At 43.7% G+C, this 26,191-nt stretch overlaps 1 protein-coding gene across 1 annotated transcript in view; it reads right to left on the bottom strand.

Annotated features, from left to right (window-relative positions):
* Pld5 (phospholipase D family member 5) overlaps positions 1–26,191 on the bottom strand; it is a 326,043-nt gene that overhangs the window by 417 nt on the left and 299,435 nt on the right. Inside the window, exons 6-9 of the mRNA XM_038349747.1 lie at positions 25,353–25,550; positions 15,327–15,463; positions 10,448–10,616; positions 4,983–5,097 (exon numbers count right to left, since the gene is read on the bottom strand). Coding sequence (XP_038205675.1) covers positions 4,983–5,097; positions 10,448–10,616; positions 15,327–15,463; positions 25,353–25,550 — 619 coding nt within the window. The remainder of the gene's footprint in view (positions 1–4,982; positions 5,098–10,447; positions 10,617–15,326; positions 15,464–25,352; positions 25,551–26,191) is intronic.

Below are 26,191 nucleotides of genomic sequence, written 5' to 3'. Positions count from 1 at the left end.
ACATATGGCGGATTAATATTTGCATATTATTTTGGCATTTTCTTCAGCTTCACTCAAGTTGAAACTCAGAACAAGGAATCTGCTGTTCTTTTTCTGTAAATGTTATTTCTTATTGACATTCACAAGACTCACTAAATACAGCAACATTTAAAATATATAGGAATACACTTTAAAATCCTGTGAACAATTACACCTTCTCAAAGAGACAACATCGAATCCATATGTACAAACATTATTATGCAGAGACACTTCACAATGGAGGCAACGCTGAAGGAAGCGGCTCCCGCGCTCCCTAAGGAGACTGGAAGGCATCCCCCAGGGCAGGGGGATTGGCTGCTTGGCCAGGTGTTTCAGGACAGTTTTCAGGACATGCCAGAAACTGGTTGGTTTAAATAGTAGAAATGTATTCTCATGACTTCGGAGACAAAAATTAAGGCCGGTTCTTTTTGAGCACTAAGGGAAGTGTGATGGCTAATTTTTGTTGCCGACTTGACACATCTAGGAAGAACTGCCACCATCAGACTGGCCTCTGGCCACATCTATGGGACATTTGCTCGATGGCTAGTTATATAGGAGGGTTCTGTCCACTATGGGCATTGCCCTTCCCTGGGAGAGTGGGCCTGGGCTGGATAAGAAAGGTACCTGGCCATGAACCTGGGATCAAGACAGTAAGCAGTATTGACCTCTGGTTACTGGTTCAAGCACCTGTCTTGAGTTCCGGCCTTGGCTTCTCTTGATGATGAACCTTAATCTGCAAGCTGAAACAAACCCTTTCCTCCCCAAATTGCTTTTAGTTATGGTGTCTATCACAGGGACAGAGAAACTACTAGGGTGGAAGGGATGAGTTTCAAACCCAGCTCCTGGGAGGCCCCTTCTCCTTGTATCTCCACACCATCTTTCCTGTACGCATGTTCTTATTTGCCCTCTTTCTGATTTTGCTTTTGAAACCGGATGTTACTGTATAGTTCAGGCTGGCCTCAAACTTACAGCGGTCCTTCCCCTTCAGCCTTTGGAGCTGGGATCACAGGCACGAGACACCATACATAGTTCCTCTGTGGTTTATTTTGTTTTAAATGACATAGAGCACATTAGATTAATGTCTATAATGATCCTGCTTGGGAGTGATTTTCCTTTTACCCATTCTTTCATACAGGGAACTGGGACTTGAGCGTATGAATTTGGAGGCTGAGATTGTTTCAGAAGAGGTGGATAATTGCTATGCCGTTAGTGCTTAATCCATCTTCAAGACTACATTGGTTTGAATGAAAATGACCCCACAGACTCATATATTTGCATGCTTACTCCCCAGCTGATGAGCTTTCAGGGAAGGGTTAGGAGGCGTGGTCTTGCTGGAGGAGGTGTGTCACTAGGGGTGGGCTTTGAGGTTTTAAAAGCCCACACTTGGCCCAGTGTCTTTCTCTCTGTGTCTGCTGCCCGAGGACCACATTGTAAAGCCCTCAGCTACTTCTCCAGCACCATACCCACCTGCATGCCACTATATTCTTCACCATGATGATAACAGACTAAGCCCGTGGAATTGTAAGCCAGCCCCCAATTTAAATGTTTTCTTTTATAAGATTTGCTGGGCCATGGTGTCTCTTCATAGCCATAGGACATGAAAGCAAAAGCACGGAAAAGGGCTGAGCAACCCTAACCCCCCATATATGTTTCTTTGGGATCAAATGGGCAAAACCAAGCTCTGACCTTAGAAGGGGACAGTGCTGTTTATTTCTCAGACCTTCCAAGTCCTGTCTTGTTCACTGAGTACCTAATGTTTACTAGGTCTGATGTGAAGAATGTGGATAGAAATCTGAATATGACAGTTTCTGCCTTCAAAGAGTCAATGAAGGGAACAGTCATTAGAACACAGAAGGCAGGAGAGGGTACACACCAGGGTTTCACATCCACAGCCATGACTGCTGGAGAGAAGGCTTTCTATCCTTCACTAAATATGCCAAGAAAAAGCTGCATATTGAGTGGTGAGAAACACACTGAAGGTGAACTGGGACAAGAGATAACCAAACTCCCAAAGGAGGGTGGTATCTGGTAGGCAGAGAAGAGGTCAGGGGTTTAGAATATCAGGGTCTGTGGTCAAGCTGCAAGGGAGTCTGAGAGGAAAGAAACTATAATTTATTGTGTGCTTTGGGCAAAGTACAGTGCTTGTGTTTACAAACACTATTTTACATGATGGGGAAAATTTACCACGAGGAAGGAGATGTTCACTGAGGTTCCTACACTCGTCCCAATTTTCATGGTTAACCAATGGTGCCTCAGGGAAAACCGCTGGAGCTGGGGTTCAGAGTCAAATCTAACTCCAGAGCCAGCACTTCACTTCTGTGCTATGTAGCCTCTGACCCTAAAGGCACCCACTGACTGCTTCACCCTGGACAATGACCTCAGCTCAGGCTCTGGGCCATAGCAGCCACACTGGGATTTCTGCTACGTGCATTGGCAGATCAAATTTTCTGGAGGAAACAGACATAGACAAATGTGTTGGGGGAAGCCCCGGGAGGAGAAAAGAGGATGGAGAGAGGTGAGGATTTTGGGGCTGTTATCCTGTAAACAGAGCTTTTCCTTGCTATCAGTGAATAAGCCAAAATCACAGTGTTTGTGGGTTTCAAATGCTTTAGTTGGCTTCTTTCTGAGATAGCTCTAGGACGTTTCATGCTGACACAGGGATTCTGCCTGACCTTCATGGTGACATATATGTATCTGTATTTTTTTTAAAGTTGGGCTACAATTTCACCTGTTATCTTTTAGACTATTTCAGCTCCCAAAAATGCACGCTAAGGCTGCAATATCCAGAATGTCGTGTGTCCTGTGTGTATACGTGATGTCGAGGGTGCCAAAGAGCTCATTTTGTTAGTAGGCAGCGTTGGGCATCTTGCCAGCACCTTCCATTAACCTCCTATGCCCTCCTTAGCTGTCTCGTACCTCAAACACTTTCCAGAAAAGTTTGCAAAGCTCAATTCAGATACATTCTGGAGAATTTAAAATGAGAGAGAGGACACTGCCTGAAGATTCTTCTGCAAGTTTCATACTAATCTAATGGAGCTGTAATCTCATACCCTGGGAATTTTCTTAGTTCCACATCATCAATGAGCATCGAAGGAACCATTCAGGAGATTGCCCAGTGTGCTGAGGATTATTTAAGGTACTAGTTATTTCCCCTTTTTGTTCTTTGAGTGTTTTTCTGTTAGAGCTCTGCTTCTCTCTAGGGAATCAGTGTTTTGTTAGAACTGTTGTCTATAAAACGAACTCACCAAATAACATCTTAGCTCAGGAAGAGGAAGAGAGCAAGAATCCAATCTTTTCTAAGACCCCGGACCCACCAGAGCCAGTGTGGGGGCCGTTCACATATCACCTCACTTAACCATCACGTCACCATCAAAGGGTGGGTGCTAGTGCCCCCCTTTCTCAGACAGGGAGGCCGAGACTTAAAAGAGATTACACAACTTGCTACCATCTTCCAACTTGTCTCAGTGCTGTAATTAAAAAGCACAGATTTTTTTCTGGTTCCAAAACACTGCTTTAATTTGGCCAAGAAATGTTTGCATATCAGGTGAGCCGCTTGAAGACCAACAAACATTACTTGATAAACTACCATGTCTGGTCTTGGATTAGGTTCTGTCTTCCTCTTTGGTTAAGGCATCACTGAATGGGCCTATCGCATATTACTTTAAATAAAAGCTACAATAAAATATCTTGATTTGGGGTCTTAAGCCACTGTGTGCATGTCTTGATTCATCCATAAGTTTTAGGTAATTTAGACAGAAGTTCCTGTTTTTTTTTTGTTTTTTTTTTTTTTTTTAGTTTAAAAATTCTGAGGTATTTTTGTCAGTTGTCTTTAAAGGTTTTATAATTATTTATTTAATATTTATGAGTGTTGCGCCTGCATGTAGCTCTAATTTTAAGAAGGCAATGCTGAAATTAGGAAAAATAAAGACTGATATTCTCAGGCTGAGATTACAATGACCCTGTAGTCTGGACAGAACACAAAGCTCCTCTCTGGACACCTGCATGGCCTAGTTACATCCTTATTCAGACCCCATATCCTCATTTCTAAACTTGGATTACACTCTACTCTCTCTTGGTAGTGATGCTAACAGGACCAAATAAGGTAAAAGAGCTTCATGAAGTAGAAATAACTGATAGGGGTTCCGTATTCATTCTGCATCCCACAAACATGTTTTTCTCCTCTGCTGAGGCTGCCACTTCACCTGTGCGATGTAATAATCACCCCCATTCCCTAGGATTTGAGCATCTTTTTTTTTTTTATAGACAATGTCAGCTCTATCTGGGATGATTCCAGTGAAGGAATTACCCTGGCCTCCCACACACTGCAACAAGTCAGAATAATCCCGCCAACATAATAATGATTTATACACCTGGAACTTCATTGCCTTAAGAATAACAGCTAACATTAATTGGGCATCATCCATGGGCCAGGTGCTTTGTGTGTACTGTCTCTTATTTAAACATTACTCCATGAAGTTAAAGACTGACACCAGCCTCATCTACAAATCAGCAAGCTGAAATTTAGGGAGCCCCAGGGAACTGCTCCGCGTTAGATATTTAGAAAATAGCAGAGATATCGGGAGAAGATGGCGTGGATGTCTTTGTTTCCCAGACACTGTAGCGACTCCTCACAGCCCCAAGATGGGATGTCTCATGATCTTGCAGACAGAAGAATAAGCATTTTGGGTCCGTGTATCTGTTCCATGCCAGGACTCACCTCTCATAAGTCCTTCGTCTCCTTGTTTATAAAATGAGCCGAATGGACCAGAGAATGTGTGCAGAATGCAGACAGTAAATCGTCTTCCATGGTTGGCAGCCATGGAGTAGAGAGAAGGTCTACTTAACTGAAGAACTCTTGGCCTTCACCCTCCCGCCTTTTAGCCGCACAACCTCTTTAACAACTACAGCAGACCCCTACTGTCTGGGTGATGCCCAAGAAGGAGCTTTTCAGCCCCCATACCCACCAATGTAAGCTGCTCCGTCTGTTACCATGTACTTGTTGCGGTTTAATTTCGGAAAGGTCTGGTTCTTTTGTTCTTTTGTTGCACAAGCATTCTCTCTTTCCAGATCAAAAAATTTCTGTAAGACAAAAAAACCAAAAAAAGAAAAAAAGGTAAGAAAGCAAAGCAGGTCAATCGAGAATGTTTTGGGTCTTGTTCACAAGCACAAAGGAGCCTATTATCCAAATATCAGCAATAGACCTCACACTGGGTTATTAAAATGACACTCTTGTTACTTTGTATAGAGGAAGCTATTTTTACTCTCCATCCATATAGGCAACAACAAAGAGAATTAGCATGCTCAACCAGCTCTGTGATTAACTCTGCAGAGCGAACAAATGAACACAAAACTCCTTCTCTGAACAGGGTGAGAACAAGGAAGTTGTTTCATCCTCACTGTCTTACTGAGCAGGGCACACTGGCTCTGGAAGCAGTCTCCAGGCGCTCTGTGTCTTGCATGCCAACAAACTGAATGAATATATTCTTACCCGGTGCTTATATTATGTCAGTGACTAACTGATTTATATGAGAATCTGCAATGGTCAAAAGAGATTTTGCCACAAGAACAAATAGTTTTCATTGGAACACTTACGGGCTTTTTGAATGGGCAACTAAAAAAAAAAAAATAAATCACAAAGTTCAAACTATGGAATTCTTGAGTCAGTGTGACTCTAACGTAATGATGATGATGATAACTATGATATTAATAGCATTCTGTTTCGCCCAAGGCCCTGAATAGGGAAGCTTGGAAAGTGAGGCCTGGCTGCAGGGAAGGCAGGCCTTTGAAATTTGGCCAGTGTTGGATGAAGTGTCCATTGCGAATGAGCCCGTGGGACTCGTAAGGCTTAGGTCAAGGGTCTCAGTTTTCCACTGCAGTGGAGGACATGGATCCTAGAAGGTCTTTCAGCTCTGGCCTCTGTGAGCTGGAAGGGAAGAGAGGCAGAGGCCAGATGTGGAAGGTGACTTCATGTATAATTTTAAAGTTCCGATAGTTCTAATTTGGGTTGGGGGAAATGGTTAAAGTTGGTCTAGCCTATAACTTCATGCTGGGGGAAGGGTAACCTGATGATCACTAAGGGCCCATCTATTCTGAGCTTCATCGGCGAGACTTCTGAGACAGCAGAAACCAGACCAGTGTCGCTGACATCGTTAGAGGCCTTTCTGTGAAGGGGAAGCCTAGCCAATCATTTTGTTTTGTAAGGCGCGTCCCCCTTCGGCTAAAGGCGTGTCCCCCTTAGGCTAATACTGACTTATAAAATCTTGCAGGCCTGCGGCCCCGCCTGCTCTTTGTTTTCCTGCGCTCCTCGCTGGAACCTTGGATTTGTAAGTTCCCTTTCCTTTCCTTTATTAAAACTGAATTATATATATTAAAGCTAGTCTGGTGAATCATAACTGCCAATCAACCACGCACCTTCATTTCTGTGCTGGGAGAGAAGCAAAGAGACCAAAAAGAATTACTTTATTATATTAAATAAAGTAATTCAAGATAGCTGCAAAAATATTTTTTAGATGAAAATTTAAAAAATTATGTGTGTATATGTATGTGTGTTGAAGTGTGGGTATGTATGTGCATGTAAGTGTAGTTGTTCACAGAGGCCAGAGATGTCAAATTCCTGGAGCTGGAAGTATAGATAGTTGTAAGCCACCTGCATCACCTGATGGGGATGTCGGGAACTGAACTCTGGTCCTTTGCAGAAGCATTGCATGCTTTTATTTGCTGAGCCAGCTGCGGCCCTGAGCTGTGACAATCTTGCAAGCAGCAGTCTCTCCCCAATGTCCTCAATGATACCAAGCCACATCGGGACAGGTGATGAGAGCATCTACTTAGAGACAGAGCACCATGCCTGGTCCCAAACCATCTATCTGCCTTGTCAGGGCTCTGTGCTTCCTGCAGACATACTGTATCCAAAGTTTTATACCCTACTTTTCTTGTAAAAAGCTCCCTGACCATCTGTGTCCTAGATGATGGGGCCATGTTTCCTTCCCACCCATGCTTGCCTTGACATTTAAAAATACATGGCCTCTGTTTTACAAAATGGCCAGCAGTGAGCTATTAATGTATGGCTTATTCAAGATTCATGACCATCTGTGTCCAAAATGGTGAAACTGAAGGGGTTCTGCAGAGGCTACTATGGCAGATTCCTCTTTTCTTGTAGGATTTCGAGTGCAAGAGCCTTAGAGTCAAGCATGCTGTGGAGGCAGGAAGCAGCATGGCGGGAAGACCCCTGACTTTGGGTGAAGGGAGACCAAGAATGATCGTGGGAGTGGATGTACAATGCTGTGGGCCCAAGCTCCTGCAAACTTCATACACTCGACAGAAGATCCTGTGATGTCACTCACTGACCTCCAGGGTGCACGATGCTCACAGGGGATACCAGATCATAAACGAAAACTAAGAAAAGTCTGGGCAATGCTTGGTCCACAGAAGAGAGTCCATGTCTGGTACTGGAAACCCAGGCAAAAGCCCGTGCCTTGGGAGGGCATATACCCTGCCGGGAAAGCTATTGCCTTTGTTTTGCTTAATGAGCATGCTGTTCCTGTCAAGTTGCCTTCTAAATAGCTATGTTTATGCACAAAGCTATCAGCTTTGGTCTACAAAGCATCTTTCTGTAGGGGTCAGAAGTTACTAGAGAGACTCATAATTAGTCAAAGTATTGAGGAGAAATGACTCCTAAATGCTCAGCCATAGATGGAACTTCTATTCTCCAAAGGCACACAGAACATCGGAAAGGGGGAAGGAGCAGGGAGAGGCAGAAAACCCTCGCTTTTTGACATGACATAGCTGTTGTTGCATCTATGAATTTAAAATAAGCTGTGATAAGCTGCACGTGTAAGACTGGGCCCATCAACACTCTGTCATGGAAGCAGGGGTGGGGGTCATGTGGTTCCATCCGTCCCTGGCTATTTATTATCAACAGTCTGTGGTTGATGGGGACGGGAGAGGCATTTTCTTCAGGTGTGTAGTTCCTCATATGGAGCCTACGCTCCTATAAACAACGCTTTTGTAAATAGTCCTAAGGAAAGTCACTAGGGAGAAAAACGACTTGGGCAGTGCTCTGGGTGCTCTCTGCTCTCCTCACTGGTGACAGAACCTATCTTACCACTGCCTTTCCCAGATCTCTCCCCTGCTTTTTACTGCCTTCATTCGTGCATAACAGTTTAACACATATTCTGAACACTATTGGCTTCATGCCAGCCGTTAGGGACAGACAGTGACTAGACATCTGGTTTCTGCATCATCTGACTTCCCTGGAGTCCCGAGTGCCACTTCAGTACTTGGGATGATGCTGTCCCTGAGCTGATGCAACCCCAGCATTCTCTTCTCTATGAAGAGGCATCACAGACATCTGGACTGGTCTCTCAGGCCTTACCTGGCTCCCCTGTATCAACCTCTGCTTTCAGTCCTAGTATTTGATTTCAAATCCCAGTTAGCATCCTTACCCTGTCTTGGATATTTCAAACACTTTCAAATCTGGCCTGCAAGACAGATGACTGGTAATAACCACAAACCTGTTTTCATATTTCCAATACTTACAATGATTTGTGAACTCATAGACAATGGGGTGTCTGCTTCAGTTTTAAAAATTAAAGTTAAGTACAGAGTTGTACAGAGAAAGGGATGGAAATTCTAGGGTTCCCTATAAGTGAAGAAAGGAAAACAGATAATGGGTGCTGAGACAATCAGACCAGGATATTCTGTAAGTCTATTTCTTTTGTCCCAGTGAGACACAGCTGCCCTGCTGGACACACAAGCCTCCCTTGCCTTGTGGTGTCACCCTGTGAATGATGTCTGTGACGGAACAAAGCTGAAAGGATGCTTACCCCCTATAGCCTAACCATCAAGTCTCTCACTCCTCCCTCTGTCTGTCTCTAGGATATCGAGGGTCAGGAATAAGCTGGAAGCTATGATTCAAGATGGATGCTTCAGGGACTCTGTCATCCCATGCCGACAGATGCCTCAGGAAGCACAGGGCCTATCACAGAGTGGGGACTCGGCACACAGCCATTGAATGCACAGGGGCTTGGTTTGAAAACTGAGGCCGAAAGGTGAAAGGATTAACAGTCATCAGTCAGCTGAAGGTGGGGAAGATGGATGCAGGAAGAGGAAACAGCACTCACAAAGGCCCAGAGGGGAGGAGGCAAGAATTAGAATTAGGTGATGTGGTAGTCCCCTCTGTATGCTGTGAATACCGTTGGTTATAAAGTAGCTACTCTGGGTCTATTGCAGCACAGAATAGGGAAGGGCAGGAATTCTAGGCAGATGGAGGAGGAGAGAGTAGGTGTAGTCAAAGAGACACCACTTAGCTGCTGGAGAAGAAAGACACCTGCACGCTGGTACTGGTAAGCCACGAGCCTCATGGTAAAATGTAAAATAATGGAAATGGGTTAATTTAAGATATAAGAGCTAGCTAGCAATATGCTTAAGCTATTGGCCAAACATTATTGCAATTAATATAGTTTCTGTGTGATTATATTGGATCTGGGTGGCCGGAATGAACGAGAATTCTCTGACAACACATGGGTACTAGAGTTTGAGTGTGAAATGCTTCTTATAGGCTCATGTGTTTGAACACTTAGTCTAGTGGGGGTGATATTTTGGGAAGAGGTAGAATCTACCAGAAGAAGGTCTATGGGTAGGGTGGGACTTACGGGTTAGATACTATTCCTAATAACAGCCCAAAGTCTGTCCTTCCTGACAGGCCAAGATGTAACAGGTCGAACTGTCAACTCATGCCAGCAAGGCACAAGTCCTGGCCACCATGGAACTGTGGACTCAGATTAATCCTGCCTCCCTTCAGTTGCTTCTGGTCAACATTCTGTCATGGTAGTGAGAAAAGTAGCAGAAATTGGTTACTAGCAGCTCCCCACCTTGCCTTCCTCTGGGCATCCAGAGATGGATTAGCACATGCACAAGAGATAGGAGCAAGCCCAGGAGTCTGGGCTAGTGGGATGGTGGGCAGGGTTGGTGTGGATGGATGGAGGATTCAGCTCTGTCAAGGTTACAAATAAGATTAGCAGGTGAATGAAGCAGTTAAAGTGTGTACTTGAAGGGGCTGAGGAGATGGCTCAGAGGGTAAACTGCCCTCTGTGCACAGAGGAGAACCTGAGTTTGGATTCCTAACATCCACATAAAGTTTGGCAGACAGCCGTTACTGTTGGGGGTAGTTGGAGACAGGTAGTCCCTGGAGCTTGGCGGCTAGCTAGTCTATCCAAACCATTGAGCTTTAGGTTTGTGAGAAATCCTGTCTCAAAAAACTAAAAAAAAAAAAAAAAAAAAGTAGAGAGCAACTGAGGAGGACATCTGACATTGACCTCTGGCCTCTACATGACTCCCCCCACCCTGGGTGTGTGGTGTGTCAACATCTTTCATAGACATGAAAAGGGATTAAGCCCTTTTTATTGAATAATCCAGGTGATAAAATACTTACAACTTTCAAGCTGCAGTTGGCTATTTCAGTGCAAATAGCTTTAAGAGACGAAATGAAGTTAAATGTGAGGGGGTCAGTCTCCTTCCAGAAGCTAATAAGGAGCCGGACTTTAACGCTTCGCAGAACTAATGCTTCTCTAATTTTCCCATCCAAATCTGGCCAGTATGTTCTGCAGAAGAAAAAAAGAAAACCTACCTGAGAAAGAATTTTACTAGACAACAGAATGCTTCGATGTTCCTCTGTGCATTGCTTTAATCTGTAACATGTCAACCATCTTGTAGGATAGATTTATAACACGGGCCTTTGGAGTTAGGTAACAAGAGGTGACATTTTTCTAGGACCTCCTTATAGAAGGTCTTATACAAGGCTTATCTATAGACCTTACAGAAGGTCTCAGGTTCACGGGGCGAAGCTATGTGGAGCTAGTGTTCAGATGAACTAACCCCCTTGGGTTGTCTTCAGCAGACCTCCAAAGCTTTCCAGGCCTCGTGTGGTGGAAGCACAGTATTAGCTACACGTCTTGCACGCCTCTTCCCAGATGTCATGAGTCTCTGTCCTTTGATGATATCCCTCACCCTCTAATGAATGTGTGCTCTAGTTATCTGAGCTGTCCAATGCTCTTATTTCTGCATTATCTTTAAAACCATCTCTATAGACCTAGCATCCCAAGCTCCTTTTTTCTCCTTCCTCTGGGCTGGATGCTGGAAATCCTCCATCAGGCCAACAATTTCCTCTGTCCCCTAAGCCTCTTCCCACAGCAATTCTCCCAGAAGGCTTCTCAGCCCTTGTCATGTGTTTCTATGACCACTTGGTCTCTTGGCTTATGATGCGCATGTGGCCATCAGCTCTACCCATTCCCCACCATGTCATTTCAGAAGTATCATTTATTCCTTATGTTAGGACAAATCAGTTACTTGTGTTGTCTTAACTAAGTCTTAAACCATGCCTTCTCTCATTTCTCTGTAGGGATTCTGCTTTCTCATTCAAATACTGCTCAGATTCTAGGCTCAGTCACTGTTTGGACAGTTACTGAGAACTATGGCCTTTCAGTGCTATAACCACGGCATCTCCAGGGTCTGCTCTCTGGCCCTCTTACCCTCTATGATCCTCCTGCCCTCACAACTCCCTTTCTTAACCACACAAAGCCTGTGCTTTAGTCCTGATGGGCCACAGATCTATGATGCCCCAAAGTCCCAGCTCCTTCAGCTCCTCCTTGTCTCTTTTACCTGGACAACCAAATTCCAGTTATGATCACCTGCAGGCCACTTGTCCCTCCACCTTCCTCTTGATCTTCGCAGGCCCTAAATCCTGGGTGCCACTAGAATTCTCTCTGTCACTTTCTAGGGACTACCAGGAACACTCACCTCAGTCTTCTACTCTAAATTGGTCCCTTGCCTCAACTCTTTTTCTCAGTCAACCTCACCTCTACAATCACCATCATGGCTGCTTAACAGCAGGTGTGATCCTGCTACTCCTTTCATTCAAACACCAGTGCCTTCCCCAAATCATGAGACTCTATGAGAAGCCTCCCTACCCACTTGTTCCTCATTGCTGCTTCCTCTCCAGAATGGTTTCTTGCTGCCATATCTTGGGCTCTGCGATCCAGCATTGAACCTGGGAGGAGTTTTGCATCACCACTGCACGCTCTGCTAGCTGGAAAGGCAGGAATCCCAACACTGTCTCTAACGGATGATGTGTGTTTAGATCATCTCTGTCTTGTGAGTTCTCAGTTGTCCTTTCATTTAGGTATTTGGCAGCGAGGACACTACATTTTAAGTCTAAGATATTAATTAATTCCGCAAACACACAGAATTCACTTCTGAACCTTCCCGCTTTTTAGGATCAGTTTGATTTCTAAATAAAACTTATTTGTATGACTGAGAAGAATGTAATTATAGTCTGAATGTTTGAGCTACATATTTCTCTTCTGTGCCCTTTTGTTTAGAGAGGTGAAGGTAGGGGTTGGAGAGATGGCTCGGAGGTTAAGAGCACTAGTTGTTCCTCCAGAGGTCTTTTTTTATTTTTTATTTTTCCATTCAAAAATTTACACTTCCTCCCCTCCTCTCATTCCCCTCCTGCTCCCCCACTTGCCCTCCTCCTTCCCCCCCCCTCCTTAAGAGAGGGCAGGGAACCCTGCCCTGTGGCAAGTCCAAGGCCCTCCCCCCTACATCTAGGCCTAGGAAGCTTTGTATCCAAATAGACTAGGGTCCCAAAAAGCCAGTACATGTGGCAGGAGACTAGAGGGTGCCTGAACTGGCCTTGCCCCACTATCACACTGATGATTATCTCCAATATCACCATTGGTGAAGAATGGAGATGGAGACAGAGACCCTCATCAGAGCAACGGACTGAGCCCCCAAGGTCCAGTTGAAGAGCAGAAGGAGGGAGAAGATGAGCAAGGAAGTCTGGACTGCGAGGGGTTGGTCCACCCACTGAGACAGTGTGCCTGTTCTAATGGGAGCTCACCAAATCCAGCTGGACCTGGACTGAATGAACATGCGATCAAACTGGATTCTCTGAATGTGGCTGAAAATGGGGGCTGACTGAGAAGCCATTGATAAAGGCACTGGGATTTGTTTCTCCTCCAGAGGTCTTAAGTTCAATTCCCAGCACCCACAGGGTAGCTCACTACCATCTATAATGAGATCTTGTGCCCTCTTCTGGCAGGCAGGTAGAACACTGTATACATAATAAAAAAAAATCTTAAAAATAAAAAAGTTGAAATTATAGGTTTAAAATTTTATTTTGTTTCTGTCCATGTCCCTGTAGGCAGCCCGAGAAATCTTATTTATTTGCTGAGCCGAGCTTGGTGGAAACTTTCTTTGGTCTGTTGACTCCCTCTATATTTGATGTGAATAAATGTTTCCTTTTTTTTTAAATGATTTTTTTACAGGTTAGCACACGAAGCAATGCGTTTCATCATGGCATCTTTACGAAACCAAGGACAACGGCAATGAGCATGAACTCTACAGCATGGACGGGCTCACTGTGAGCCTTGTCAGTTTGGTTGCTCACCTTCCTGGACTTAGGGGGAGCTGGGAGGACCTTGGACTTAACATAGTGAAGGGAACCCTGATGGCTCTTTGTCTTGGAGAGGGGTGGAGTGGGGGTATGGGTGGAAGGGAGGGGAGGGAAGGGGGAGGAGGAGGGGAGGAGATGGAAATCTTTAATAAAAAAAAAAGTATTTGAACAACAGCCAGAATGATAAATACTAAGATATGAGCTTTCAGGTTGGTCTCTAGCTCTTTAAAATCTTTACATTTCCCCCTACTTGTAAGATTTTTGTTTCTTTGAGACAAAGTTTCACCTTGTAGCCTAGATTGGATTTAAATGATGCAACCTTGGATGATAATGAACTTGTGACCCTCCTGTCTCAGCCTCCAAAATCTGGGAATACAGATAAGCACCACGACACACACACCCCCCCCACCTGACAACGAAAGACTTGAGTTTTGCTTATGGGAAGCCATGAGACAAAGTTTTGCTAGTCTTGAGCCATCATCCTAGAATCCTGTGAACTTGGTCCTCTATTCTCCTTGGTAACAGACAATCAGGCACAACGTGTTATGTTTCCAGAGGAAAGCTGACATCTAAAATTTACTCTAAAGTCAGATAAACAAGAAACGAGAAGAGCATAAAGAGGAGGCATAGGAACGGTGGGAAAGTGAGTGGGAAAATCCATGAACATTCAAAAGATGCATGATGTCTTAAAGTAGCTCTGTTTTAATAGCATGACTCTTATAGCTCAAAATGCTTTCCCACGGTCATGAAGCGACCCATTTCTGGCAGGCTTTTTGCAGTCTTGCAGACATTTGCATAAAGATGCTACATATTATGCATATGTGGGATCGGCAAGATGAAAAATATTCAAGTAATATATGGTACGCTTAATCATTTAAGCTCACTAAATGGCTATTTTGAAATTACAATTTTGTGAATGACGGAGGACCTCATCCACAGTCAGAAATGCACACTTTAGAAAGTGTTTCCTGGTCAAGCTAATTACTGAAAACGCCGACAGCACCCAAAGATGTGCCTTGGTTGCAAGCAAGCACAAGAGGGAACGCTTGGGTGTGGTTCCACATTATGTGTGATTATTCTCCCGAAAGCTTTATCATATGTTCTGCCCCTGAACCATTTCCAAGTTACTAGGTGACCAAACAGTGAGAAATTGAGAAGTTAACCACTGTAAAACTGGTCTTCTTCTCTTATGGAAGGTACACTGTCTGAGAGCGTGTATTTTAGATTCCTTTCTCCTCCTCGTCCTTGAGGGCACAGAGGGATATGCTTTTTCTATTTAGGTGATTTTCTTTTCTTTTCTTTTTTGAGCTCTACATTTTTCTCTGCTCTCCTCCCTGCCTCTGCCTGTCCCCTCCCCACTTCATTCCTCCCCCAAGGTCCCCATGCTCCCAATTTACTCAAGAGATCTTGTCTTTTTCTACTTTCTACTTCCCATGTAGATTAGATCTATGGAAGTCTCTCTTAGTGTCCTCATTGTTGTCTAAGTTCTCTGGGATTGTGGTTCGTAGGCTGGCTTTCTTTGCTTTATGTTTAAAAACCACCTATGAGTGAGTACATGTGATAATTGTCTTTCTGTGTCTGGGTTACCTCACTCAAAATAATGTTTTCTAGCTCCATCCATTAGGTAATTTTCAAAGTGAAGTTTATCCGACCTTCTTTCTGAGATTGCTCTCATGCCTGTAGGATAAAGTAGGTACTCCTGCAGAGTGAGCACCCCCGCCCCCAGCCTTTAAATTGGACCCACTTGGGGAAGCAATGCACGAGGGAGGGACCATTTTCAGATGTCCACTACGGCAGCGCAGCATCTCAGCGCCCAGAGGCCTGAGCACCCCACAGTACAGGTTGCCAAGTCCCTGACCTTTTGGTGCTCGTGCTGGAGATAGGCAGGTAGTCCGTGACGGCGATGTACACGTACTGCTTGGCATCGTCAATCACGCTGTAGATGGCGTCAATGTCAAAGCTTCTGTTTTTGGGACAAAAGAGTTTGGGAGAATTCTGTGAAGATAGAAAACCCAAGATGTTAGAGTTGAGTTGTAGGCATCTGTGGATTTAAAATGTTTTTATTTGTGTTGGTAGGCCTTGGTTTATTGTTAGTCACAGGGTTTGTAAGCCTTCTGTCTGCTTTTCCTTGGTGTTGTTTTTATTTCTTGTTTGCTTTTTGAGACAAAGATTCTCTGTGTAGCTTTGGCTGTCCTGGAATTCACTCTGTAGACCAGGCTGGCCTTGAACTCACAGAGATCCACCTGCCTCTGCCTCACAAGTGCTGGAATTAAAGGCATGCGCCATTACTGCCCAGCTTCCTTTCTGCTTGGTCAGTTTACAACAAGCTAGTTTGTGTTTTGACAAAGTTGAGGCAGGACGTGTATCAAGTCATTGAAGTCTGTCTCAAGAGGGAATTTTTGCTTTCTGTATACACCTTGCTACCTGTGAGAGCAACCTGCCTCAGGTTTATGTGATTCTAGGATCCCTCCTCCTCTTTGTGACTGGGGATATTCTAAATTATGATTTACAGACTTATATACACATAGAGCAAGCAATTTATTCTTGAAGTCATTTCATCTGAGAAGTGATGTTGGCCATAAAACTATCCAAAACACAAATCTAAAAACTCTCATTTTTCTGGATTTTTCATAGAGTCAGGAAGAGGATTGCTGATGGTAGAGAAGGGACATCTATAACCTGCCAAGTAAAACCGAAGTTACTGTGATGCCCACATCCATCAAGAGAGTCAGAGAAGAAAGATATCCTGCCAGACATCAGTCAAATGAGCTAAGAGGCAAACTGTGCTGAAGGTATTTTTCTCATGTCTGAACTTTCTCTGTTTTTACGTGCAGTTGGCATAGCAAGGGGAAGACGAATATCAGAGTCTTAGTATTTTCCCATCAGGGAGGAATGAACAAGAATGTCTCCTGTAAGCCCTGCCTTTCCCCTGACATCAGTCCCTGTGGGAAGCATGGGTGCACAAAAGAGAGGATGAACATTTCTGGACCTTCCTGGAATAAAGAGCAGCATGGGACAATAAGAGTTCCCAAGTTATTTGTCCCCAGTGCCTTATCCCGAATCAGTGGGGATCTTGTCTTACTACATGACTCACGGAATGAAGGTACTAGGGTGAATACCCCCGTCTATGCACAGTAGGGGCAAAGTGGCTAACAGGGGCATATTAAGGGTAAACCTTTTCTAGGCATCCCTGTTTGGAGAGTCCTTGTGATGACAATTAGTGATTATTAACTGCCTAATAGTGCCTAATAGTCAACTCCACAGGCTTCAGAATCATTGAAGAGATGAACCCGGAACGGGGGATGACTTTGAGAGAATTTTGAGTAAGGTAAACTGAGGTGGAAAGACCCACCTCTACTGTGGGTGGCAGTGTTCTATGGGCTGGAGTCCTGAAGGGAAGGCAGGCTGATCACCAGCGTTCAGCTTCTGCTGTTTCCCAACTGCAGATGTGGTGAGCAGCTGCCCCGTGCTCCCCTTTCTATGCTTTCACCACCGAGATGAGCTCCCCTTGGGTGGTAAGCCAGAATCCACCCTTTCTCCACCAGGTTGCTTTTGTGAGATATTTGGATGTAGCAGTGGGAAAGGTAAGCAATCAAGTCCTCTTGGCCAGCGACAGGCAGCGTGTACTTTGAATTAATTACTTTGCTTTTCGAAGGAAGATAAACTTCTATTCTTGAGTGGGAAGAAATGAATTGTTTCCATGACATTTAGCTAACGGGTACAGGCGGCTTTCAGGAAGAACTCCTGTTTTGGGATGAGTATCGCTGAGTGTTATTCTGTCCCCCCACCCCCATATCCCCAGCCCATGGTGGTGTCCTTGTCACCTCTGCTTGCTGACATTTACTCGGCTGGACCCTCTGGGTGATGGGCTTCCCTGTTTGTCATACTGGATCGCTCTCTAAATTCCAGTTCAAATACATGTCTTCCACAAAACTCTTTCTTTCTTAGATCTTCAGACAGAGGCCAACTCTGATCTCTTAGGCTGGATGCTTCTTTTTCCTTCTTATCAATTCCTGTCCCCTCTCCTCCCTCCTTTATTCCCTCCTTCTCCCCATCCACAGGCTGGTGGGCACTGGGGCTTTCCTTAGGCTAGCCAAGCACTTTACTGCTGAGCTACATCCCAGCTCCAGCGCCACCCTTTCAAACCTGTTGTCCCAGGGCATCGAGTGACTCCACACAGAGGGACGACCCTTCCCATAATCCACTTCTGGAGTCCACTCTCTACCCTAGTTAGCCCCTTCAGAAATGTAATGGGCCCTGTGTTTGCCTCTCCGTCAGCTAGACCGTCTTTAGCTTGGTTTTAAGGACTGTGTCATTTTCCTGTATCATTAAAATCATACATTCCAAAGATTTCATTTCCTCAGCCTTTTTGGATTGTCTTAGACATGGCTCAGGATACCACGGAGCAGCTGTGGAATTTCTCTCTGGACAGGTCCCCGACGTCTAAAATACATCAAAACACTCGTGGTTTTATTTCAGTTAAGAACTTCCTGAGTTTCATTCTGGGATCCTAAACTGGGCTTTGCTTTTGGAGAGAAGCACATTTAGGTGGGGAAGGGTTCGGGGCCCACTGTGCCCTGATGTCATGGGGAGAGTGAGGGTCTTAGTGATGTAGGCCAGATCTACCTTACAGCCCAAGAACATTAGTATACACCATTTCCCATCAGCCTCCCTTCCTTCTCCCTCCACCCCACCCCCACCCCCACCCCAGCTCCCTCTCTCCCTTCCTTCCTTTCACAGAGTTTCACTGTGTAACCTCAGCTGTCCTGGACACCTCTCTGTAATCCAGGCTGACCCTGAATTTGTAGCAATCCTCCAGCCTCTGTCTCTCGGTCCTGGGACTACAAGCCCCACTAGGCATGGCTAGTCTGCTTCTTAATGGAGTTCATAAGAGTCTCACCCTCTCACACTGCTACGCTCTGAGGACTGAATTGGAGAACAGCCCGTTCTCTGGATGGGTCACGGGCATGCTGTTGCTCTATTGGCAGATATTGCCAAGTGCCGGTCATGCTCTGGACTCAGGTCTAGGCAAGTGGCAGGTTAAGGGAAGCCTTGTGCATTGTGGGGCTTCCTTCTAGCACCCGTTGCATGGTACTGCTTCCTTTGCTGGAGTGCTTGCGTATCTGCCAGCTCTTGGGCTGGGCTGTTTTTATTTTTTGTACAGTGCCTGTACCTTGTACCATGCACATATTATGTGCTTAGTAATTAGCTGTGAAATGAACATGCATGTATTTAATAAATTGATGTGTTGTAGGTTTGTCTTACCCTAACCACCATTCCTAGATGGAGTAGTTTCATTCTAAATTTTCCCCCAAACACACATGGAAATCATTATTAGTATCAATCTGCCTTAGTCTTTCCTGAGTTCCCTTTGCCTGACACAATGCCTGGGGCTTGGCAGGTGTTTCATGTGTCTCTTAAGGGAAGGCATGATTGTTTACACCAATGTCCTTGCATCTGGGGGCTTGGTTCTACCCCTATTATATATTATTAAACATTATAATGTTCCTTAATATATAACAACATGAAAGACTGATGTACGGCTCTGCTAGGATGCTAACTAGTTCCCACTGAGCAGAGAGGTGGCTGCTACATCCCCTTCAGCACCTAGAAGGAATGTGATAATCCTGGTGAGGTGCGCTCTTTTATTCTACAGTTGAAGTAGAAGGCAGAACTACAGAGCCTGTTTTATGTTTCAGCTGACTTTACTGATCAAAAAAATCTTGAGGCACCCCATATATGGCTTAATCTAGGATTTCTTTTTTTTTTTTTGACGAGCAAGTGCTGAATGTCTGAATGTTTTATTCTGCATACTCAGTTGGTAAGTACTTTGTAGAGAAGTGGGTAGGTTTCTGATTTACTTCACAATGGTCTCCTGGTTTTTTAAAAAGTTCATGATGTCTTTCTAGAACACACACACATACAAACACACACACACACACACACACACACACACACACACACACACACACACACTGAATTATAACCAAAGATGGAAAGAAAACCCACAGAATAAGAGAGAAGATTTGCTCATTTGCTAAGGGCCTTGTATAAGAATTTAGAAAACCTCCCTAGGAGCTCTTGGAAACTAAGCATGACTGAATGATGCAGTCAGCACACAGTGACACTTGCATGACAGGCACACTAGGAAGGGTAACGTGAGAAAGAAATAAGCAGGAGCATGGCCACGTGGGCAGGTGGGATTTTAGAACGGTGTGGTCAGTTTTGGAAAACAGTTTAGTAGTACCTCAGAATGGTGAACAATTAGCAATTCTTTCCTAAGTATAAATCCCAAAGACCTGAACACATATTTATATAGAATGTTGGATCTGAATGTTCACAGGGGTCATATGCACAAGAACTCGAATATAGAAACACCAAATGCCCATCAACCAACACACACACACACACACACACACACACACAAAAATTATTACATCTTTACAATACGATATTACTTAGCCATAGAAAGAAAGCCAAGGAGCTACGTATAAATCCATAAATCCATGCTACAACATGCTAGGTGAAAAAAAAAACAGTCACAAAAGACTGCATTTTGTAATGTTACATTTAGATAGAATCTCCATGGAAGGGTACATACATGAAGGACTAGATCAGAACTTTCTAGACTGAGGGAGGGAAAAACAATGTAGCTGCTGATGATTATGGCAGTTCCCTTGTGTGAAGAAAACATTCTGAAATTTCATGATGCCAATGTCTGCAGAGCCTTTTGGATACACCAAAAGTCACAGAATTATAAACTCTAAAAGGGCTAAGTTCAGTAAATAACTTATACTTCGATAAAGCTGTTAAAATGTGAGTATGAACAGAAAGTGGAAGTTCTAAGAAGGAATATGGTATGACACTTTCCCCCGTAGCAGCCCTGAGTCTTTTCTGCGTCTTCCCCTCTCAGCTAACACAGCTCAGTCTCCATGACTGATAGGTGGATGAACTAAATAAGAACAACAAATGAAATGTTTCTCATTCCCAGATCAATATAAACAAAGCTTTGGCCTAGAAAGCAAATGCGTAAGTTTTTTCAAGTACATTAAGGTCTTCGAAAAGAAATCTGCAAGACATAAAACCTTCCATGATCCATTTCCATTTTCTGACTTTAAATATATGAAAATTACAATTACCTGGTACTAGAAGGCACTAGAAGTCATAAAGATAAATCTAATCAAGTATCCATCTGTGGTTCATGAGAAAATTATAAATAATTCCTATTTTTATAACTTGAAATTTGTATTTAATTTTAGTGAATTAGAAATGATCAAAACTCTACATCATATCTGGAAATATGTGTTTAATTTTAGTGAGTCAGGAATGATCAAACATATAATTTTAGGACAGGTGATTCTTCAAGTCTTCAGATATTCTGTGTGTGTGTTCAATTTAGTTTTGGACTGTCAACTTCCAAAAATATGTTGTACTATTTTAAGATTTTTTTTACAACAAATATATTGAACTTAAATTAGTTTGCCTTGGCATTGGCTTGGCATGTATTACTAAAAAAGCTCTATACATTCGGGAACTTTCCATCAATATCACTACCAATAAATCCAGTCCAGCATTTATTTATTTATTGCTGCTTTCAAAGCACTGAGTGAGGTCCTGGGAATATCAATTATACAGAGAGTATGCAATCTTTAGAGCCTTATAAGATTATGGGGAAATTATCATAAACAAATAACTGCAAAGCTCTGATTAACAGTAGAGTGAGAGCAAGAAGCTAGTTCTGAAGGTGGGGCTTCACTGAGGGTTAAAAAACAAATACATGTAAGAGTCTACATCTCCCCAAAATCAGGCACGCGCATGTGTGTGTGCATGTCACACATATACAAAAATAAACTGCATGAGTATGCTGGTTGATTTTTGTCAGCTTGACACAAACCTAGACATATCTGGAAAGAGGAAATCTTAATTGAAAAAAATCTCTTTTTGAGATTGGCCTGTAGGCAACTCTGGGAGGAACTGTCTTGATCAATGATTGATGCGGGAGAGGCCAGATCATTGTAGATGGAGCTGTTTCTGGGCTGGTGGTCACAGAATAGTACAAGAAAGCAGGCTGAGCAAGCCATAAAGAGCAGGCCGGTGAGCAGCACTCCTCCATGGCCTCTGCATCAGTTCCTGCCTCCAGGCCCCCACCCTGAGCTCCTGCACTGTCTTCCTTGGATGATGGTCTACAAGCCGTCAGGTGAATAAGGCCTTTCTTCTTCAAGCTGATTTTGGTTATGGTGTTTTATCACAGCAATAGGAAGCTAAGATAATGAGAGAAAACATAAGGTTTGTCTTTCTGAATCTTGCTAATTTCGTTAAACAGTATCTCCAACTCCACCCATTTTCCTTAGAATGACATTAATTCCATTTTTCTTTATGGCTGAATAAAATTCACGTGTGTGTGTGTGTGTGTGTGTGTGTGTGTGTGCGTATGTGTGTGTGTGTGTGCACTCTGTTTTTAAAAAATCTTTTCATCTGCTGAAAGGCAGCATGACTGCTTCTACATCTTACATTCTGTGACTAGCACAGTAATAAACTAGAATCTACATGTGTCTTTGAGGTGTGTTGACCCAAATTCCTTCCAGTAGATGCTCAGGAGTGGTGCAGCTGGATCACATGGTAAGTTTCTTCTCAGGTGTTTGAGGAACTTCCATATTGATTTTCACAGTGGCTACACTGGTTTATGTCACCAGGAACAACACACACACACACACACACACACACACTCACACACACACACACACACTCACACACTCACACACGATTCCCTTCCCCTACATCCTCACTAGCATTTTCTGTCATTTGTTTTCTTGGTGACAGCCATTCTAACTTGGGTGAGATAGATCCTAATGTAGTTTTAATTTGCATTTCCCTGATAACGAAAGATGCTGACTGTTTTCATACTTTTACTGTCATTTGTTTTTCTTCCTCTGAGAATGGTCTGACTCATCTGTTCATTTCTTGATTGGATGACAGTTTTGGGGTGCTTAATTTTTGATGTATTTATAGATTATAGGCATTAATTTTCTGTCAGAGAGTCAAAACTGGTTTTTATTTGGTATCTATTGGACTTAAGTAAGGTATAGTTGATATTATTAATGAGAAGATAAAATAAATCAAATTAAAGAAATGAAAATAGAAAATAAGCTTTAAGTAATTTTAAAAGCTAACTACCACTCAGACCCAGAATGACAAATATATTATCTATTCACTCATAAGTGGCTTTTAGACATAAAGCAAAAAAAAAAAAAAAAAACAGCCTCCAGTCCACAACCCCAGAGAATCTAGACAACAAAGAGAACCCTAAGAGAAAAATACATGGATCTACATAGGAAGGAGAAAAAGACAAGATCTCCTGAGTAAATTGGGAGCATGGGGAGCGGGGAGCTTTAGAGAGGGTAGAAGGGATTGGGGAGGCAAAGAGGGAAGCAAATAAATATGTATAGCTCAATAAAAACAATTTTAAAAAGTTAACTACCAGAATATGTGTTTTCCAGTTCATTTGCTAGCTATCTTTTGGATGAAAAATCAGTTTTTAAGTTTCCCTAGACTAGAGCAAAGATGTACTCTCATTTCCAGGGAAGAGGTGTTGGAATAAAGAGCTTGCACTGTCAGTGGGTTGAACTGAGGGCCCGAGGCTCTCTGTGGTACAGATGGCGATGCTAGAATCGAAAAAGGCAACACCTGCCCTTTTAAATGTGGACAAGAACCTTACTCACTTATCTCTAAGATTCACACCTTAAATTCAAGCTACACAATTGTTCAAAATGCTCATTTGTGCATTTATTTCCTGTTGCCTCTCATCTATTTTTCTGGATCCCTTGTTTGAAGCACGATGTTACTTTGTTTCCTATTGTTGCTTATGTACAGCTTGGGAACACACTCTAGCCTTGGGGTACTACTGTTCTCTGGAGATGCAATGAAAATGTGCTTCTAAAAGGCTCTCTGTAGTGGTACCGCTTGCTACTGCATTTTGTAGGAGCCAGCGAGACAAGGGCACCACAAATACCCCAGAGAACCAACTAACCGGGGCTCATAGGGGTTACAAAGACTGAACCGACAACAAGGGAACCTGCATGGGACTGACCTAGGCCCTCTGCAAGAAGGATACTTAAAAAAATCCCACACTAATTCAGAATTGAGAAATAGGTGTTTATTTATTTAGGGGTAAACTCACAAATCAGAATCCTCTGCTGGAACGGAGATCAGAAATCGAAATCCGCAACCGGAACAGAGAAGCCGGAAAAGAGCGGATGCAGGCTCTGCATCAGCATATATAGTATAAGAGGCCATGCCCCAGTAGGTGGGTTACCACTAGCTGTAAGACTTCCTACAGCGTGTTACAACTGTGTAACTTGATTTGTGAGACTCCCAACAGTGAGAGCAGAGGCTTACTCTGACTCTGTCGCCTGTTTTTAGGACCTATTCCTCCTGTTAGATTGGCTCATTCAACCTTAATAGAAGAGGAAGCATCTAGTCTCATTGCAACTTCATGTGCCATGGCTGGCTTATATCCATGGGAGGTTCATCCCATATGGGAAGAGAAACAGAGGAGGAGGAGTGGATGGGGCTTGGGGGAGAAATTGGAAGGAGAGGAGGGAGGGGAAACTTCGACTGGGATGTAAAACCAACCAACCAACTAACAAAAAGTCTCACGGCCCCATGGAAGCCCTTCATACCCGTTTTCAGCTCTTCGTGCTTATGTGAATTTGTTATTTTAGGCAAACAACTTTACCCTCCTTTGGACCATCTTGTACCGTCTTCTGGACATTCAGAATGTGGTCTCATTTGAAAGGGTGAAAAGGATATAGTTTATTACTCTTTAATAAATGTTCTCTGATAGGTAAGAGTTGTAGGCATAGACACTCTGGCACCCATCCAGGTAGAAAGAACAGTAGTCACGTGGGAGCAGGGTTTAGAGAAGACTAGCTGAGCACCAGGATGAGCTCAGGAGTGTGATTCAGGTCCAACTCGTGAGGTCTTACCATTGGTCAGGTGTTAATTCTTAATTGTTCTGGAATTTGGAGAGGCTGGGGTTGGAGGCCCAGATATATACAACCCCAGTTCCTAGAGCTAGCACGAACGGGTGGGAAGTGGGGTGTTAACAGGAGGTGAGGATGGGGTACTGGTTTTCATATAGTCAGAAGCCTCAGGCATCAGGGGTGGCTTTGTGCTGACTTGCCCCAAGCAAATACATCAGCTCTGGCATCATCTGTTTTCCATACTGGTTCCCTCAGATCTGTCTCATCAGGTTTCTACTTTAGATAGATCTGGGAACCGTGGATAAAGGGCTCATCGGCTGTCAGCCCAGGGAGCTGGGACCTCTGCGGTGCTTTCCACATGATGGGCTTTGAGCCCCTGGGAAGTTTTCGTATCTTCTTTTGTAAAATGGCCACAATGGAATCATAACTCCACTCCCACAGGCTCAGGGAATGTTGCAAAAGAAAGCACACAGAAAGATTGCAAGAGCCAGAGGTCAGTGGGGACTGTCACAGTAACAGTACCTTCTAGACATGACTGGGCTTTTGTACTAATGGTCTCACACAGTAGTTGTGGCTGCGCGTAAGACCTACACAATATCAAGCCAGTCAGCATCCCATGATACGGGCGGGATCCCAAGGACCACCTCGAGCTGAGACTATTGGCAGTTCAAGGCTTCTAGAGGAGGTATAGTCAGTTCCCTCCAAGGTTTGGTCTCTGCTACGCGGCCCACGCTATAGTCGATGACCTTACACCCATGTCCACAGGGGCAGCGCTAACTGGACTCAGTGGGTCATAAGGGAAAGTGAGGGGGGTCTGGGAGGAGCTGGAGAGGCTGGTTTACAGAGTCTTTGGAGGACAAAAGTGGTGGGGGGCGATGAAGCAATAAGGGTGTACGACTCACCGACACAAAGGCTTGCGACTTGGTTTCATTCAACTGGAGCTGAAGCTTCTTCTCATTGTCATAGACTCCATACAGTCTCTTGGACCAGGTCTGAGGTACTCTGCTCTTGAATTTTAATGAGCTATATAAAGCGAATATCCTTTGTAAATCTAGGACCAGGCAGCTGCAGTTGTAGAAGATGACACCGAGTTCTTTCATCTGTGAAATTAAAATTGAGAGCATCAGCGTGGGGTGCAATTGATGATGTTATTTTCAGAGGAAAAAATGCATAAGAGTGCTGTAGAGGAGACATCTTTTTTAAAGACATTTTTTTGTTACATGGAAGTATGCAGATAGGACCACATAATAGCATATAGAAGAAATATATCCTGAAATGTTCGTATACAGGAATAGAACTTCTCCTCTCTTTTTGCAGTTGCCCTTTTATGGAGACAATTTTACCAGCTACAGTTTTAATATTGGCTTTTCACATTTTTTTCCCTCAGCACCATTTTTTAAATGGATACTTAAGCAGCAGGACAATGACCCTCCATTGCAACATTACAGAGTGTTTACAGATATAGATGCCTGGAAATTGGCCCCAGCTCCACAGTGTTAGAGCCATGTGATTTTGGCGTAATATGCTTAATCTCTGGACCTCAGTGTCTTCTTACATGAAGTGGAGGCAATAGTGTTAATTGCATAGATGGAGTTGCTGGAACAGACTGGTTAATACACATAAGAACAGTGCTCACAGTCATTAAAAATTATGGCAAATTGTTATTCTTACTAAAATTGCACACCCCTTGACAGCAGCAGACCAACTCCCTGTGCCGAAGAGACCATGGAAGTATTTTTGT

Source organism: Arvicola amphibius, chromosome 12 (genome assembly GCF_903992535.2).
Source record: "Arvicola amphibius chromosome 12, mArvAmp1.2, whole genome shotgun sequence".
Taxonomy (NCBI): Eukaryota; Metazoa; Chordata; class Mammalia; order Rodentia; family Cricetidae; genus Arvicola; species Arvicola amphibius.
The sequence above is the reverse complement of the archived record's forward strand: the minus strand, read 5'-3'. Positions and strand labels throughout refer to the sequence as shown.